Source organism: Corvus brachyrhynchos, unplaced genomic scaffold (assembly GCF_000691975.1).
Source record: "Corvus brachyrhynchos isolate BGI_N302 unplaced genomic scaffold, ASM69197v1 scaffold802, whole genome shotgun sequence".
Taxonomy (NCBI): Eukaryota; Metazoa; Chordata; class Aves; order Passeriformes; family Corvidae; genus Corvus; species Corvus brachyrhynchos.
Window position 1 is genome coordinate 78,885 of NW_008236648.1, and position 14,807 is coordinate 93,691.

The 14,807-nt window shown below is 39.0% G+C and overlaps 1 protein-coding gene across 2 annotated transcripts in view; it reads left to right on the forward strand.

The window, feature by feature from the left end:
- The window catches only part of MAN1B1 (mannosidase alpha class 1B member 1), a 32,187-nt gene that overhangs the window by 16,272 nt on the left and 1,108 nt on the right, over positions 1-14,807 (forward strand). Inside the window, exons 9-19 of one of the 2 annotated variants that reach the window (XM_017726763.1) lie at positions 500-636; positions 1,620-1,780; positions 3,416-3,525; positions 4,815-5,000; positions 7,067-7,215; positions 7,830-8,018; positions 8,856-9,046; positions 10,665-10,785; positions 12,422-12,619; positions 12,923-13,054; positions 13,862-14,807. The exon at positions 13,862-14,807 is cut by the window's right edge and continues 1,108 nt beyond it. In XM_017726763.1, the coding sequence (XP_017582252.1) occupies positions 500-636; positions 1,620-1,780; positions 3,416-3,525; positions 4,815-5,000; positions 7,067-7,215; positions 7,830-8,018; positions 8,856-9,046; positions 10,665-10,785; positions 12,422-12,619; positions 12,923-13,054; positions 13,862-14,065 (1,778 nt within the window). In that variant the 3' untranslated portion in view covers positions 14,066-14,807. The other variant, XM_017726765.1, reaches the window with a different exon arrangement.

The following is a 14,807-nucleotide window of genomic DNA, read 5'->3' on the forward strand; positions in this document are numbered from 1 at the left end:
AGTGTCGTTTTTGTGGTTTCAGAGAGCACTGAATTGGGGAGTACCATTCCTAAGCTATGACAGTTGATTAAGATTTGAAGGCTTTGAGTGTGGTTTTTTATTATGTTTGTATGTAGATATGGGTAGCTCAAACCCAATCACTAGAATAATATAATCCTCTCTTGGTTTTGACTGCCTGTCAGTTTAGACATTCCAAGCATTTGTATAATACGAAGGCACATTTACCTCTGACATTATCTTAGTAATTGTATTGAAAAACTGAAATAGTAGCAATTGAAAAAATCCCCATGTGCCTTTTAGCAGCCTCCTTTTATATTAGGGAGAGGATTAATACCAAAATACACTTTTTATCTAACAATTAGTATGTGTTCATCAATGTTTTGTGAATGCAAACACTTTTTGGAGGTGCATCTACTGCTTGAATGCAGCAAACTGTTACAAATTTCTAACTGCAGCCTTAACTGTTGATTCCTTGTGCTGAGTAGTTTTGTGTGTCTAGGTATAACAAACAAGTCGTTGGATGAGCAGAGAACAGAACAAGAAATTCCTGGATTAAAGCTGGCAAATCCAGCTGTTCTACCAGCACCCCAGAAAGCAGATGCCAACCATGGAGACTACCCTGAGCTTTCACTGCAGGTAATGTGAGAATAAGTTAGTTTTCTAACGCCACAAGGAGTTTGTGAAGGCAAATAGTGCTTGATTCCAGCAGTTGTTGTGGAGGAAGGAGTTAGAAGTTGTAATAAAAGTGTGCTCTTGGTGGAATGCTCTCCTCGCAGGAAGGGCTTTGGTGTAGTATTTCTTGGCTTTATGTTTTTTATTTACGTGTTCTGTATGCTGTTTCTTATTCACTGCTCTGCCCCAGGAGCACCAGGACTTTAGGTCACAGTGACCTCTTGCTTGAGGCTTCACTCGTGCTGTGTGCATCAGTCTCCACTGTTGTGAGGAGCCTGGAGTCATGATTTACCTGGGAGCTTGAGAAATAGCATCAGAAAGAGCAGATGATAGGAGGATTTGAAGGGTTATGTTTGTGGGGAATGCAGTGGGCAAGGAATATCAGCTGACTCTGGATTAGTTGAGCAGAGGAATACTGGTTACTGTGTTGCTCGTCATGGATTTATCTCATGAATTTGGGGATTTTCAGTTAATGAATACAAAATTCTGTATGAAATCTCTTCTTCATCATGCAGAAATGTACATGGATTGCTGTATAGTAATTCTTGGTATTTACACTGGCATTGCGTAAACTTTTTTTTTGCATTCCTTTTGCTAATTCTCATAAATTTACTGTGCCTAGTAAAATGGAATCAAATATCTTTACAATCCTTTGTCACTGCCTTGTGTCAAATGAATATCTGGTAGCAGTAGAGGTAGTTTAAAAATAATTTATCAGTGTAAACTTAAGAACTGGATAATTTTACCAAATGTTTAAAGCAAACAAAACCACAAGGGTCTTTAGCATACCTTCCATTCAGGTCAGAATTTGCCTGCTGCAAAAGAAACAAAATAAGATTTATCTGAATTTATGTTTAATACTGGAATGATGTTGATTTGTGGTTTGAAATTTTACCATCTCTGCAACTTACCAAGCACATATTTCTTTTTTTCCTTTATATTCTCAGAAGCCACCAAAACCACCTCATGTTCGTCGTGGTCCTTCCAATCTTCAGATCAAGGCACCACGGAGAGACATGAGGCTGAAGACCCGACATGATACCATCAGGGCTGTAGAAGAGCTGGTCGAAGCTGATAAAGTAGAGAAAACAGAGAAATCCATTATCAGGTAGAAATGTTTCAGGCAAGGTACAGTGCTTCCCCCTTTCCCCCGCCAAGACCCATTGAGCGTTGGAGTGAAAATTTTTAGGGCTTTTTGTTGTCTGTGTCTGAGGTTATTTTCTTTCTTTGCATGGGTTTGTTCTCAGGCCTGGCCTGATAGCTGCTGATATTGCTAGGCTAGATAGATTTCTTTTTGATGAATGTGCAGAGTCTCTGATTCTACTGTTTGTATCCCACAGCTGCAGAGGGTTTGAAGCCCTGCGAGGCTGGCTGTATTTCTAATGCACTTAGACACTCTTAATGTTCAGAAGGATTCTCCGTGTCCAGAGGTTTCTGCTTGTAGTTTGTTGTAATAAATGTTAATGTAACAGTATCAATATAATAGTGCTGCTACAAGTGTCTTTGTCTTGGGCCAGGCTTGGAAAGTGATAGCAGTGTCAGTGCTGGTTGTGGGTTGGTGCCACTAAACACAGTGGGCCCAGGCATGCATGTGTATGCAGTTGTGTGTGTTTAACAGCATGTGCTCACTTCTTTCTTACAAGATATCTCATCCCTTATACGGATCTGGTCTTTAACAGAAGGTCTGTTCTTCTATGGTCATGGAAGTGTTTTGATTTGGGAATAAGTGAAGGAAAGTAATATGGATACTGAAAAGTTCAGCAGAGGTTCTTCAGATTTGGAACATGAGGCTTGGGGGTTTTAAGTGTTTGTGTTCTCTTTAGCACTGGCTCAGATGAGCTGATCATAGCATCAGAACTGTGCCTACCTCAGCATTTTGGCTGTCAGTGTTTTCTGAAAGTGTTTTATTGTTTCGCTTTTGCTTGTAACTCATAAACAGGTGGTAACAAGAGAACTTACAAGAGCAATGAAAACATAGACTAGTTACAAATTTAAAGAATGAAAGTAAGAAATGAAATATGGTATTTATCTAAGTCAGAAGATATGCTGACTGTAAACAATATAAGCTTTAAAGGTCCTGTTAGCCTGGTTCCCTTAGGAAGCATATAATGGGCTCAAAGGCAACATACCTTTATATTAAATGGTATGGTTGATATTGTTTGATCTTGATATGAACTTGGCTTGACTTGAAGTCCATTCTGAAAGACTTCTCCTTCAGGAGATTCTTCATAAAAACCTGTCAAAACTGATTTAGGCATCTGTGGTGGCAGAGAAGGCTTGTGATCCCTTGATAGCAAAGTTAGTACTTTGAGCATCTCATCCTTTGTGCTTAATCATGAGTTTTGGTGATCATCATTTGTGTGGTACTATTTAGCATTAGTAGCTACTGTGGTCATTTCAGAGCTGGTAGATAACAAATTGCTTGTAATACAGCATTTTCAGGTGTTTGATTTATTTTAAGAAGTTTTTTATTAAATTCCATTGCCAAGATATTGAATGAAATTCCAAGAGCTTGTAACACACATTTCTTAATCAAGTAAAATTCCTCTGCAAAGAAAATTGCTCTCTTTGAACAGAAAACTTACCTAGTGGGCAGCATAGTTACTTTGATCCTTGATATAAAATCTAACTTCTGTTTTATCAAAGTATTGTGGGATAAAGGAAATGCAGAGATAAGTCCCATTCATTTGCATGATTTTCTGTGACCAAAATAAGTATTAATTACAGTCCCTTGTATTTGCAGCTGGAGAGGAGCAGTGATAGAACCTGACCAAAGCACTGAACCTCCATCCAGTAAAATAAAGGAACCAGAAAAACCTTCATCTATGGAAGCTGAAGACCAGAAAGAACCAGGTAAATAGGACAGCTAATGATACCTTTTTTTTTTTGGTTTGCTTTTATGGCTGAAGTTGTGCAATTTCTCCCCATACACATTATTTTATTTATTTATTTAGATTAGAGGAAACAGAAAGTGTAGGAGAGATTGTTAGATCATCCTAGTTTTTCAGTGTTCTTATTTCACTATGCCAGCCTTCATGCTTATTAGCCTTCAGAATTTGAAAATAAATTTTAGAGACAAATCTTTGAAATACAGCCTCTGGGAGGAGGCAGATATTGCAGGACAGGATAATCTAAAGGAGGGCATAAAAGAGACAGCTTTCTTTTCAGCCATGCCTTTTCTTTTGTTCTGCAAATACAGGGAAAGTGACTTCCTGCCCCTGAACTAAATGGAACTCTTTTTAGGGCTCACCAGAAAGCTGCAGAAGTTGTTTTTGAAGTTGCTGTGCTTGTGGAACAAAGAACCTATTGTTTCTTTTTTGAGTTCAGAAAAGAAACCAGGAAGTTCTGGTGTGATAAACATTTCAATGTGATAAATTTGTGATAAATATTTCAATGTGATATATTTGCACTTTTGCAAGCTTAATATTTATGGGGTTGGTTGTGCTGCTTGGTGTTTCCCACTCTAGAAGTCTTTGTTCATAATCTTCCAAAATTTCAGCTAACAGGCGTGAAATTTTTCATGTTCAGTGTGTAACATAAACTCCATGGCAAATGGCAAGCAAAAAATTAGTACAGCTGTGGAAAAAGACATGGTTTTGCCAAGATGGAAAACGTAAATTTTCTTTCTACTTTGGTATTAAATAGAAAGTTCAATAGAAATAGTTTTGTAGAAGTGATTTTAAATTTAACAGAAAGCAGTTAGTAGGAGAGGGAAGATGAAGAAAAAATGTTATGTGTTGAATTAGCTGAGGATTTTATTGTTAAACGTATGTATTCGGCACCTGAATTACCATGGATCCTAATCTGGTATTTCCTGACTTTCATCTCTTTGGGCTTCAGTGATACTCATCTACAACTGTGCATGTGATTATTTTAATGTTTTATTTGCAGAAGTGACAGTTTTGTTGCCGGGGAGAAATCTGTTTCCCCTTGGCTGAATTGCTGACTAGAAACACTGACTGGTTGTTCTGCAGAGGAAAGGCTGCTCTGAAAAGAATAATCCGAGGGTGGTTTTTCCATTGCACTGATCAGTTAGTTTGGAAGAAATTTTATTTTTGGTGGAATGCAGCAAAGTGGTGTGTGGTATAGTTCCATAAGTGCCCTGCAGAAGTCCTGAGCAAGGTGCTGTTTGTCCTCTGCAGTGCCCGTAAACGAGCGCCAGCTGGCTGTGATCGAAGCCTTCCGCCATGCCTGGAAAGGGTACAAGGAATTTGCCTGGGGCCACGATGAGCTGAAGCCTTTGTCCAAGTCCTACAGCGAGTGGTTTGGACTTGGGCTTACCTTAATTGATGCCTTGGATACCATGTGGATTTTTGGCTTAAAAGAAGGTAATTTTTTTTCCTCTTCCACTTTTTTCCCTCTAGAATAATTCCTTAATTTCTCTTCAGGCAGTGCATGTTCAGAGTTCTTTGAAGGGAATATTTATTACCTGTGGCCTATAAGTGTAGCTTTCCTGTGAGGGTAAATACATACATACATATATATGTATACACAATGTGTATGTTTGGTAGAATTTGAGGGAAGTTTTAATAAACTTCCTGGTCTTTGTGTCTGTACTAAAACCCCAGTGCTACCTCTGTGCCATTATACAGCCACTGGAGGCTTTCTGCCCATCACTCTTGGGTAGTTTGCCTGTACGTTCCTTGCTTGTGTTTTATCACACCTAATATCAATATTTCATATATGAATTTAAGAAGGCTGTTTCTGTATGGAATCCATGGGTGGAGAAAGGGAGTGCTCAGTACCTCTTTCCTGAATTGTTTTGCTGTCTATATTTTTGAGAGTTATTTTGGAAATGACCATGTTAGAAAACTTTCAAACAGATTTTAAAAACTAAGCCAAAAAATTTTGCAATTCTGTTGCAAAAAACTTAAATGCTTAATTAGTGTTTAAGACCTTTTTTTCTTGTTGGTTGTTTGGGCTGGTTGGGTTTTTTTTTTTGGTGGTGCAGAGGGTTTTTTTAGTGGTATTTAAAAATTTCTGGAACTGTATCTATTTAAGCATGGTAGATAGCCACCTTTGTAAACTTTTATTAATCTTGCAACTTTTTCTGTCAAGATAGGAAGAACAGAGCTGCCAGTGAGGGTACAATAAATACTCAAAGTATTTTATGGTTCTGTCACTACTACCTTTGAAGTTTATGTAAAGTAATGTGTCATGTGTGTGCAGCTCTAGGCTTGAGCAGGCTGTCTTGAAGTTTCATCAAGTTGTCTGTGTGCTGCTGTTTTTTCCCCCAAAAAAGTTAATTGTGAACTGAGTAGAGCTGTTAAAATAAACTTTTAGTGTTAGAGATGTGTTGAAAACGGGTTCTTGATGAGGGCTTCTTCCTATTTTATATCAGTTCTGCTGATTGCCTTAGGTCCTGGGGTTTCTTCTGATTAACTAATGCTATGTAAATGCAAGTTCTGTTTAAGGCTGCTAGTCTTTCTTATCAGCTGATGAATGCAAAAGCTTCTGTGGCACAGAACTTTGCCTTTGCTGTTGTACTGCTAACAACACTGACAGGGAGATTTTCTGTAATTCTTTTCAATGTGCCTAACATCCTGTATTTGCCCAGCATCCAAGACTGGAGGGCACAAAGGCATCTATTTGCTTTAGAGTTTATCTCCTAAGGAATGCCTTCCATTTCAGGCAAACTGGTTGTTCTGCTGCTTCTCACAAGCAGGAGTTTCTAGAAGCTGTGAGATCACTGAAATAGCTCAGCCTCCAATTGTGAGGGCTAAGCTGACTCACATGCACCATGGAGAGAGACCCTGTGCCAAAGCAGTCATTGAGTGATGCTGCTGCTCAGCTGGTTGATGAACCTAAAACAGCTTTTCTTTTAAACTTTTTTTTTTTTTTAATTAGTAATGTGATAAACAACCATTTTTGTTTCTAGAGAAAAAAAATTGCAACGTCTTGGGATTTTGGGTGTTAGATGCTGAAGCAGGAAGCAGGCTCCTGAGGACATTGCTAGGCTAAAGCTGTTAACTGAAAATGTTACCCGTTGTCTTGGTAGGTAACAGCTTTGGTTGAAAAAGATTTAATTAAAATTAGAAGGCTTTGTGGAAGTGTAACTGATTATCTGATAAGTCAAATGGATGGATTTGAAATATTTTAATTTCTGGACTATTTTAATAAAGAATTCCTCTATTTCTTCTTTTCTTAAGCTATTAAGGACTTTCTGTTTCGGTGGCTATTTCTGGCTATGCATCTGTGGTGGGTGCTGAATAAGAATTAAGCCAATGGTAATCAAACTTCTGCCAGCATGTGCTCTTAATTTTGATTTTCCATCTAAAATTATGATCTCTATAGGCAAATATAAGTAACTGTCATGAATATATGGAGTACTCATGTCTCTAGTTGTTGGAACATGCCAGAAGTTCCTAAGTGAACTACCTTTTATGCCTTGCAGAGTTTGAAGAAGCAAGAAAATGGGTAGCAAATGATTTAGTATTTGATAAAAATGTGGATGTGAACCTGTTTGAGAGCACTATCCGTATTCTGGGTGGCTTGCTGAGCACCTACCACCTCTCTGGAGATAGCCTCTTCCTGGAAAAAGCTGTGAGTGACTGGCCTTACAAATGAAACTTGCTTATGTATTCCATACTGGACAAAGTTGAGGGATGATTCCTCAGAAAGTTAAATGTTGCTGGTTTTTAACAGTATCATATTTAAAGTGGTGGGAAAGGCATTTACCGTTAAGCTTTGAAGCCTTCACCTCTGCTCTCTGTACAAGCTCAATGCCTTGCCCTGTTTGTCACCTGTTCTTATCTGCTCTTCTGCTCATGAATGGCTGACCATCATAAAGCTCATGAAACAAGAGAGGAAATAAATGATTGGCAAAGGGTAATAGTTGTCTTTTGTTGCCCTTTCTGTGTGTCTTAACAGCATCAGCCACCTCATCACATTAGCTAGATCAGCCAGTGACTGCATAATAGGGGTTGCAGCCTCATATGAGGCCTGCAGTGCTAAGGACAAGGTGGGAACTCTGCTCATTACTATGAATAAGTTCATGACTTTTTAAATTTCTTTAATTGCTTGCATCATCTAAAACTAAGCTGCTATTCTATCTTTTTCTATCTGCTTTGTGAAGAAAATCTAATGGGATGTACATGTGTATGTATTTATTTTTGTTTTGTTTGTTGTTTTGTCCTGTGCTCCTGGGTTGTCTTTAGAAAGACATTGGAAACAGGCTTATGCCAGCATTCAAGACCCCCTCCAAGATACCATATTCTGATGTCAACATTGGTCGGGGCACTGCACATCCCCCTCGCTGGACATCTGACAGCACTGTGGCAGAGGTGACCAGCATTCAGCTGGAGTTTAGGGAGCTCTCTCGTCTGACTGGAGATGAGAAATTCAAGGTATGAAAGAATCAGTTGATGTCTCTCTCTTTTTCCATTTCTCTGCAGCTCCACCACTGACTCTCCATTAATACTCAGTCTCAGGAGTCTGTAAGTTATGATAAATAAGTTGTGAAACTCTAGACAAGGGAAGAAAAAGAAACAAAATATTCTGATTGTTTTATTGGATACCAAAAGTACTAGTGGAGATGAGCAATTATTTTTCTTCCTCAGAAACAGCTTTTAACTAAAAAAGTAACTTCTGAGTGTGGTTTCTTGATGCCATTATCTATATGCAGAGAACAAAACTGAAATGTTACCATCCAAGGAACTAAAATTTCACTCAACAGATAAGAGCCTGAAAGCAGGTCACCATATAGGGAAAAGTTCGTTGAAATAAAAATAGTTTCAGAGAAAATAATATTTTCCACTTTTCTTTTTGTCTGCTGATGTTATTTTGAACTGTATCCACAGCTCAGTGTTGAAGAATGCAATAATTTAAAGAACTTCAGCTATTGCTAAATAGATTCATGTAGTTGTTATTTTTGCTGGACTTCTCCTTTACAAATCTGAGTAAATCTTGAGTGCTGTAGTACTGGCTTTTGAGTGGGCTTGCCTTCAAGGAAAGGAAACAGTTATAATTGCTTCAGAGTACTTGAACATACCCAGAACATCATCTTTTGAGAGTCCAAAAGTTTGAAATCTTGAATTTAATATATTGCTCTAGCTGAACTTGATGTCCCTGATGCTAATTCGGGGAAGCAAAGTTACAGATGTGTTACTGGACTATAGTGACTAGACACAGTTCTGTACCGTATTTATACCTATAATTTATATTTGCCATTTTCTTTCTTGTAGAAAGCTGTAGATGAGGTGATGAAGCACGTTCACACCCTCTCAGGGAAAAACGATGGCCTCGTGCCTATGTTCATAAACACCAACAGCGGGCAGTTCACCCACCTGGGGGTCTACACTCTGGGAGCCAGAGCTGACAGCTACTATGAGTATCTGCTTAAGCAGTGGATTCAGGGTGGAAAGAAAGAAAATGAGTAAGTTCTTTACACTTCTCATATTGGTGTGAGAATTAGGTGAGCTGTAAAACTCTGTTGTAGTTTGCTGCTTAAAGAAAAATAATGCATGTGCCCAAGAATCAGCTGAACTTATCACTGTTTTTAAAAGCAAGCTAAGCATAAAGAGGGACCTTTGGTAACTTGATGAAAGAACATGAGGAGACTTAGTCTCAAAACTCCTTCTCCACAGAAACCTTTTCTTCCACAGGTCATCAAATGTGAGGAGTGTCACAGACAGGAGATGAGAATGAAGTCTTTGCAATAGATATCGAGCATAATTAGACACTTCTGAAATACTGTGGGCATTTCCTTTCGACAGTGATGTCTGTGTTTGCTCTGGGTTTGTTAGTGAAGGGTGAAAGGAGACAGAAGTTTGATGTTTGTGTTACCTTCTCTTTAATTCCAGCATCCCAGACTGGCTGGGGTTGGAAAAGATCTTAAAGCCCATCCTGTCCCACCCTTGCCAAGGGCAGGGACACATTCCACTAGACCAGGTTGCTCCAGGCCCCGTCCAACCTGGCCTGGGACACTTCCAGGGATGGGGCAGCCACAGCTTCTCTGGGCAACCTGTGCCAGGGCCTGCCCACCCTCACAGGGAAGAATTTCTTCTTTATATCCAATATCAATCTACTTACTTTCAGTTTAAAGACCCTTGCTCTATCACTACATGCCCTTGTAAAAAGTCCCTCTACAAGTCTTGTATGTTTCTGTTATCTGTACTGCATTAGTGGAAGAGTGTTTGCAAGGAGGACTTAAAGATGTTGGAAAAGCGGCTTTCCTTCAAGACAAGTCTGCACATAAGCTAATTATGTTAGACTTGTTAATTTCAAGGAGTTTAATGCAGACAGAGGAAAAACGTGCCTCTTGGAGGCATTTCTGTGTGCCAGAGCAGATGCCTTTCTACAAACAAAGCTTTCATCACTGCTCTTTCCAAGCCTTACCTCACTGTAAATGGAGAACCGGTGTCTTTGGGACCACAATGGCATTTTGTGAGCCTCACAGTGGTATTAATACACAGGTTGTTTTCCATATTGAAAGTATGTAAAATCAAGGAAAAATCAAATTAAATAATGTGAAACAATGTTTCACAATGAGAGAGGTCAACTGGAAAAGATTGCTCAAGCTCTTTGAATCTCCATCTTTGGATGGGGGTACGAAAAAATTGCTTGAATAACCACTCAGACAACCTGATGTGGCTGAGTCTGCCTCAGAGCAGAGGGTTGAAGTAAAGACCTCCCAGAGGTCCTTCCCAGCCTAGATTTTTTGTGATTTCAATAACTCTGCTTCCAAGGATTTTTGAAATAAAATCTGGTTATTGTCTAGAAACAGTTGCAGGTGCTTTCTTTAATATTTGAATAAGTAGTAAAGTATTATTATTTACTTTGCAAGTAAACCCAGTATTGCTACATGGTAGTGATAACCAATTAATGTCATGTTGATGGTTACTGAGGGGGTTTTTTAAGTTTTCACGTTTAATTAAATATTATTCTTTTGACTGAAGTAACAGTCACCTAAAAGATTGTGCTGAACATCAGCTATGATCAAACATGTTCTGACTGCGCGCATATGAGGCAACTGGGAATGATTTTTTTCACAGGCTGTTGGAAGACTATATGAGAGCCATAGAAGGAGTGAAAAAGCATCTTCTTCAGAGATCAGAACCCAAGAAGCTTACTTTTGTAGGAGAGCTTGCTCATGGCCATTTCAGTGCCAAGATGGTAAGAAATACAACTGCAAAAGAAAACAGAAAAACCACTACAAAGTTTAAGTAAAACCCAACACAGAGGCAAATGCAAAGCTTTTCCCTCTCCAAAGCAAAAAAAAACCCCAAACCACCAAAAACCCAAACCCCAAGACTATATATACGTGCACATCTGTCCAGTGTGATGGCAGTAATGAGTAACTGGCTTGTAGATACTAACCACATGTGCAAACCGGGGGCCTTTTCTGCGAGTTATTCTAGCAAACCCATTTTGTTCCTTCAACACCAAACATTTTGGTGCTGGAATTAAATTTTCTTTTTTTTTTTTTCTTTTTTTCTGTTCTGGTCATAAAATTCCAGTGTCTGAAATTGTTGAGACAATACCTATTTTATGTATTACTCATTTTCCATAATTCAAAAATACATGTAGACACTTGCACACCTGTGTTTTCAGATTTGCCTTCAAAAGCAGCATGTCATCTAATATTGTATTATGGGGTTAAAAAAAAAATTAATCATTTTTGAGGTTTCTGTCTAGTAATAACATCTTTTTATTTTCCTACCTGGAAGATTCTTGAGTAAAACAGTATGCTGTTTGCTGAAGGGAAAATTGATTGATCTTAACCCTCTGCTCCTAATTTGTGCATTTTAAGATCTTTCAGTTAAAAAACTCATGCAAGTACAGGTATTGTATATGTGTGTGGCTTGTCTGAAAGACAAGTGATGTATTATTAATATATGTATAGCCTTTCCTGATGTAGTATTTTTAAGATACTCAGTTCTAGTTTTCAGCATGTGCTTCTTGGATCTGAATTTCCCAAAAACTTTCCAAAAAACCTGCTGTAAGACCAGAGTTTGGGTTTTGGGTAGAGGGCGCTGCCCCATCCCAAGATAGGACAGAATTGAATTGAGACAGATAAGATTTGGCTTAGGTGTCTGTACGTGTCAGAACACTTTCTTCTGTTTCAGGGAGTCAGAATTTTGGTTTTAATCCATTATTATTGGGTGAAAGGCTGGACAGGTTTCTTACCCTGGCCAGCTGGAAAAATGGGGGGTGTTTGGCTACTGTGTCTGTGCTGACTTCTACAACCCTCAACTTCCCTTAAGGACTGGACAAAGCTTTTAAAGGTCCGTACAGGGGCATCAGAGTGGTTTTATTATGTTTTTGGGTGATGAGACCTGAGCTTTGATTCTGAATGTTGAGAATCATTAGAGATCCCATATGTGACATTAATCTGCAGTGCTTACTTTCTTGTATCAATGGTAGATTAGCTCCAGAATGAGGACAGCCAAACCTTTAGGTGGTTCTGTTGACCCCTTGCATGAGCTGGTATGACATACATGCTTCTGGTAAACCAAAAGACACTCTCCTTCCCTTCAACATGACCTGAGACCTTCTTTTCAGAAACTTGTCATAAAAATGCATTCTTGTTCATTTTTAAAATTAATGGTTTCTGTAATACTGCTGCCTGCCTCATGCTACATTACATCAGATTGTTAAAAAGTTACCCTCAAGTTGTTGGTACCAGAAATGTGTTTTGAAGAAGAGAAATAATAAAAAAATTAAAAAGACAAAGGTACACTCACGTCCTCCCTACCTCCCCTTGCTGCTTGACGTGTAACTTCTCAGTAAGAGTTGTTTTGTCTTGCAGGATCACTTGGTTTGCTTCTTGCCAGGTACTTTAGCACTGGGAGCTCACAATGGACTGGCTGCTGATCATATGAAATTGGCTGAAGCCCTTATAGAAACCTGCTACCAGATGTATGCTCAAGTAGAGACAGGCCTGAGCCCAGAGATCGTACACTTCAACCTCCATGCACAGAAGGGCCACAAGGATGTGGAAATCAAGGTGAGCAGATAGCTGGCCTGAACTCCAATTCCATGATTTCTCCATAGCTCTATTCTGCTGTTGAACTCCTGGCCAGATATTAGGGATGGGGTTTGTTGTGGAGCAGTTAATTCTTTTGCTGCCTTGCCTTCTAGCTTTACCCTAGGCTTTGGTTTTAGTTAACCCAGAAGTACATTTAGAAGCTGACTTATGTGTAGCTAACTCTTAGGAGCAGATGGAGATGGGAATAATTATTTTTCTCCCTGCATGTATCCTTGAGGAAATTTCCTGTCTGAAATACTCTTGCCATTTTTTCTCTTGCAGCCTGCAGACAGGCACAACTTACTGCGACCAGAAACTGTGGAAAGCCTTTTTTATATGTACAGATTCACTGGTGATAAGAAATACCAAGACTGGGGCTGGGAAATCATGCAGAATTTCAACAGATATACCCGGGTAAGGCCAGCTTATAGTGACCTTGTTCTGTCAGGACTGTATTTGCTCACTTGCTTTGTAACACCAACTTTGAAAACACACTATGTTTCATCAGATAACTGGGGGGGAATTTGTAAGTATATACAGAAAAATCGTTTTCTTACAGATTGAGATACACTGCTTAGTCCATATAGTGAAAGAACTTGTATTGCATTGATGAAAAAGTGAAATGCAGAAGCTGTAGGCAAGACTATCAAAGTGTTAGAATCTCTAGTATTTAGACTTCAGAAGCTGAGAAGGACATGGCTGGATTGAAAGAAGTCTTCAATTAAAGTTGACAAAGGAAAAAATTTAACACAAAATGGCATTAATGGTTTAATAGAAGGTTTTTCTATTCATTCTGACTACAGTGCTTGTGGAGATGTCACTGATACACTGTGAAAGTGTGATACCAAATATCAATGGTCTGCTCTTAAGAGAAATGGATTCAAGGCTTGCGCCAGCTCTAATGTAGGAATCGCTGGTTCCTTTCTGTATATTTGTCCAGAAACTTCAAAGGGATGTTCTTTGTGGTACTTCTCTGCCCTAAGTACAAATGGATATTTTGCTTCATTTATCGTTCTGGTTTCTTTTAAAATGCAATGAGATTTTTTTTTTTTTCATTACTGAAGCTTTATATGTAAATGAAAACCAAGTGTGAAATGAAAAACATGAAAACATGATGATCTCTTTCTTAGCATTTATCTTCTCCAAGTGCATCTGAATGTTAAGAAGTAAAAACTTATTTTAGGTTATGTAAAGATATATATATTTTTTTTCCCCCCACAGGTTCCTACAGGTGGTTATACTTCCATTAACAATGTTCAGAATCCCAGTAATCCAGAGCCACGGGATAAAATGGAGAGCTTCTTCCTTGGGGAAACACTCAAATACATGTTTCTGCTGTTTTCAGATGACATAGACTTAATCAACCTTGACAAATACATTTTTAACACAGAGGCTCATCCACTCCCTATCTGGGTGCCAGCATAGACTCTGCATCAGTGGATCTTCCAGTGGTGGCATTTTTATCTTAAAGTCACTTTATTTTTCAGGGTTTGAGGAGAGATGCTATAATGCACCTTTTTTGGCTTCAAATGACAAACAAAAGCTTGGGAAAAGCATCTCTGGTTTGAAGAAATCATGTCAGTCTTAAATCTAATCCCTGGTTCCGGGATGGGCAAAGCTGTGCCATATGAAGCCGGTTTCCCTGGTAATTGTACCGTGGACCATGACATTCTTGGGGCTCTGGTGACCCAGAACTCACTTATGTCATTATTACTAAATGTTCATTAAATACTGGGACTACAGCAAGTTGTCTTAGGGCACAGGGTTGTTCCTGGAGAGCAGGAATAAGCCGACAGTTTTCTGGTTTATTCTGGATTCACTGAAACACTGGATTACAGAGCCATTCCTTTGTCAGACTGTGACAGTGGTTCAGGTGGAAAGTGGAATAAACAAAGAGCTGTAGTGCTGTCCCAGGGAGAAGCTGTCAGTGTTGCTGCTGGTACTCCGATCTCATTCCAAACTCCCGAGCTATGCTGCATCACCTTAGGAGAAGGAAGAGGCAGCAGAGTATCTGTTGTATAGTGTCTTAGTTTTGTAGAGCACTTTGAATGGTCTATTCAAGCTCTGGCTGAAATGAATGGTCAAAGAGAATTTGCTGCTGGTTTGGCTGAAAGTGGTATATAATTTTGTAGAGGTAATGCAGTTTTTTAACTTACCTGCAGGAATG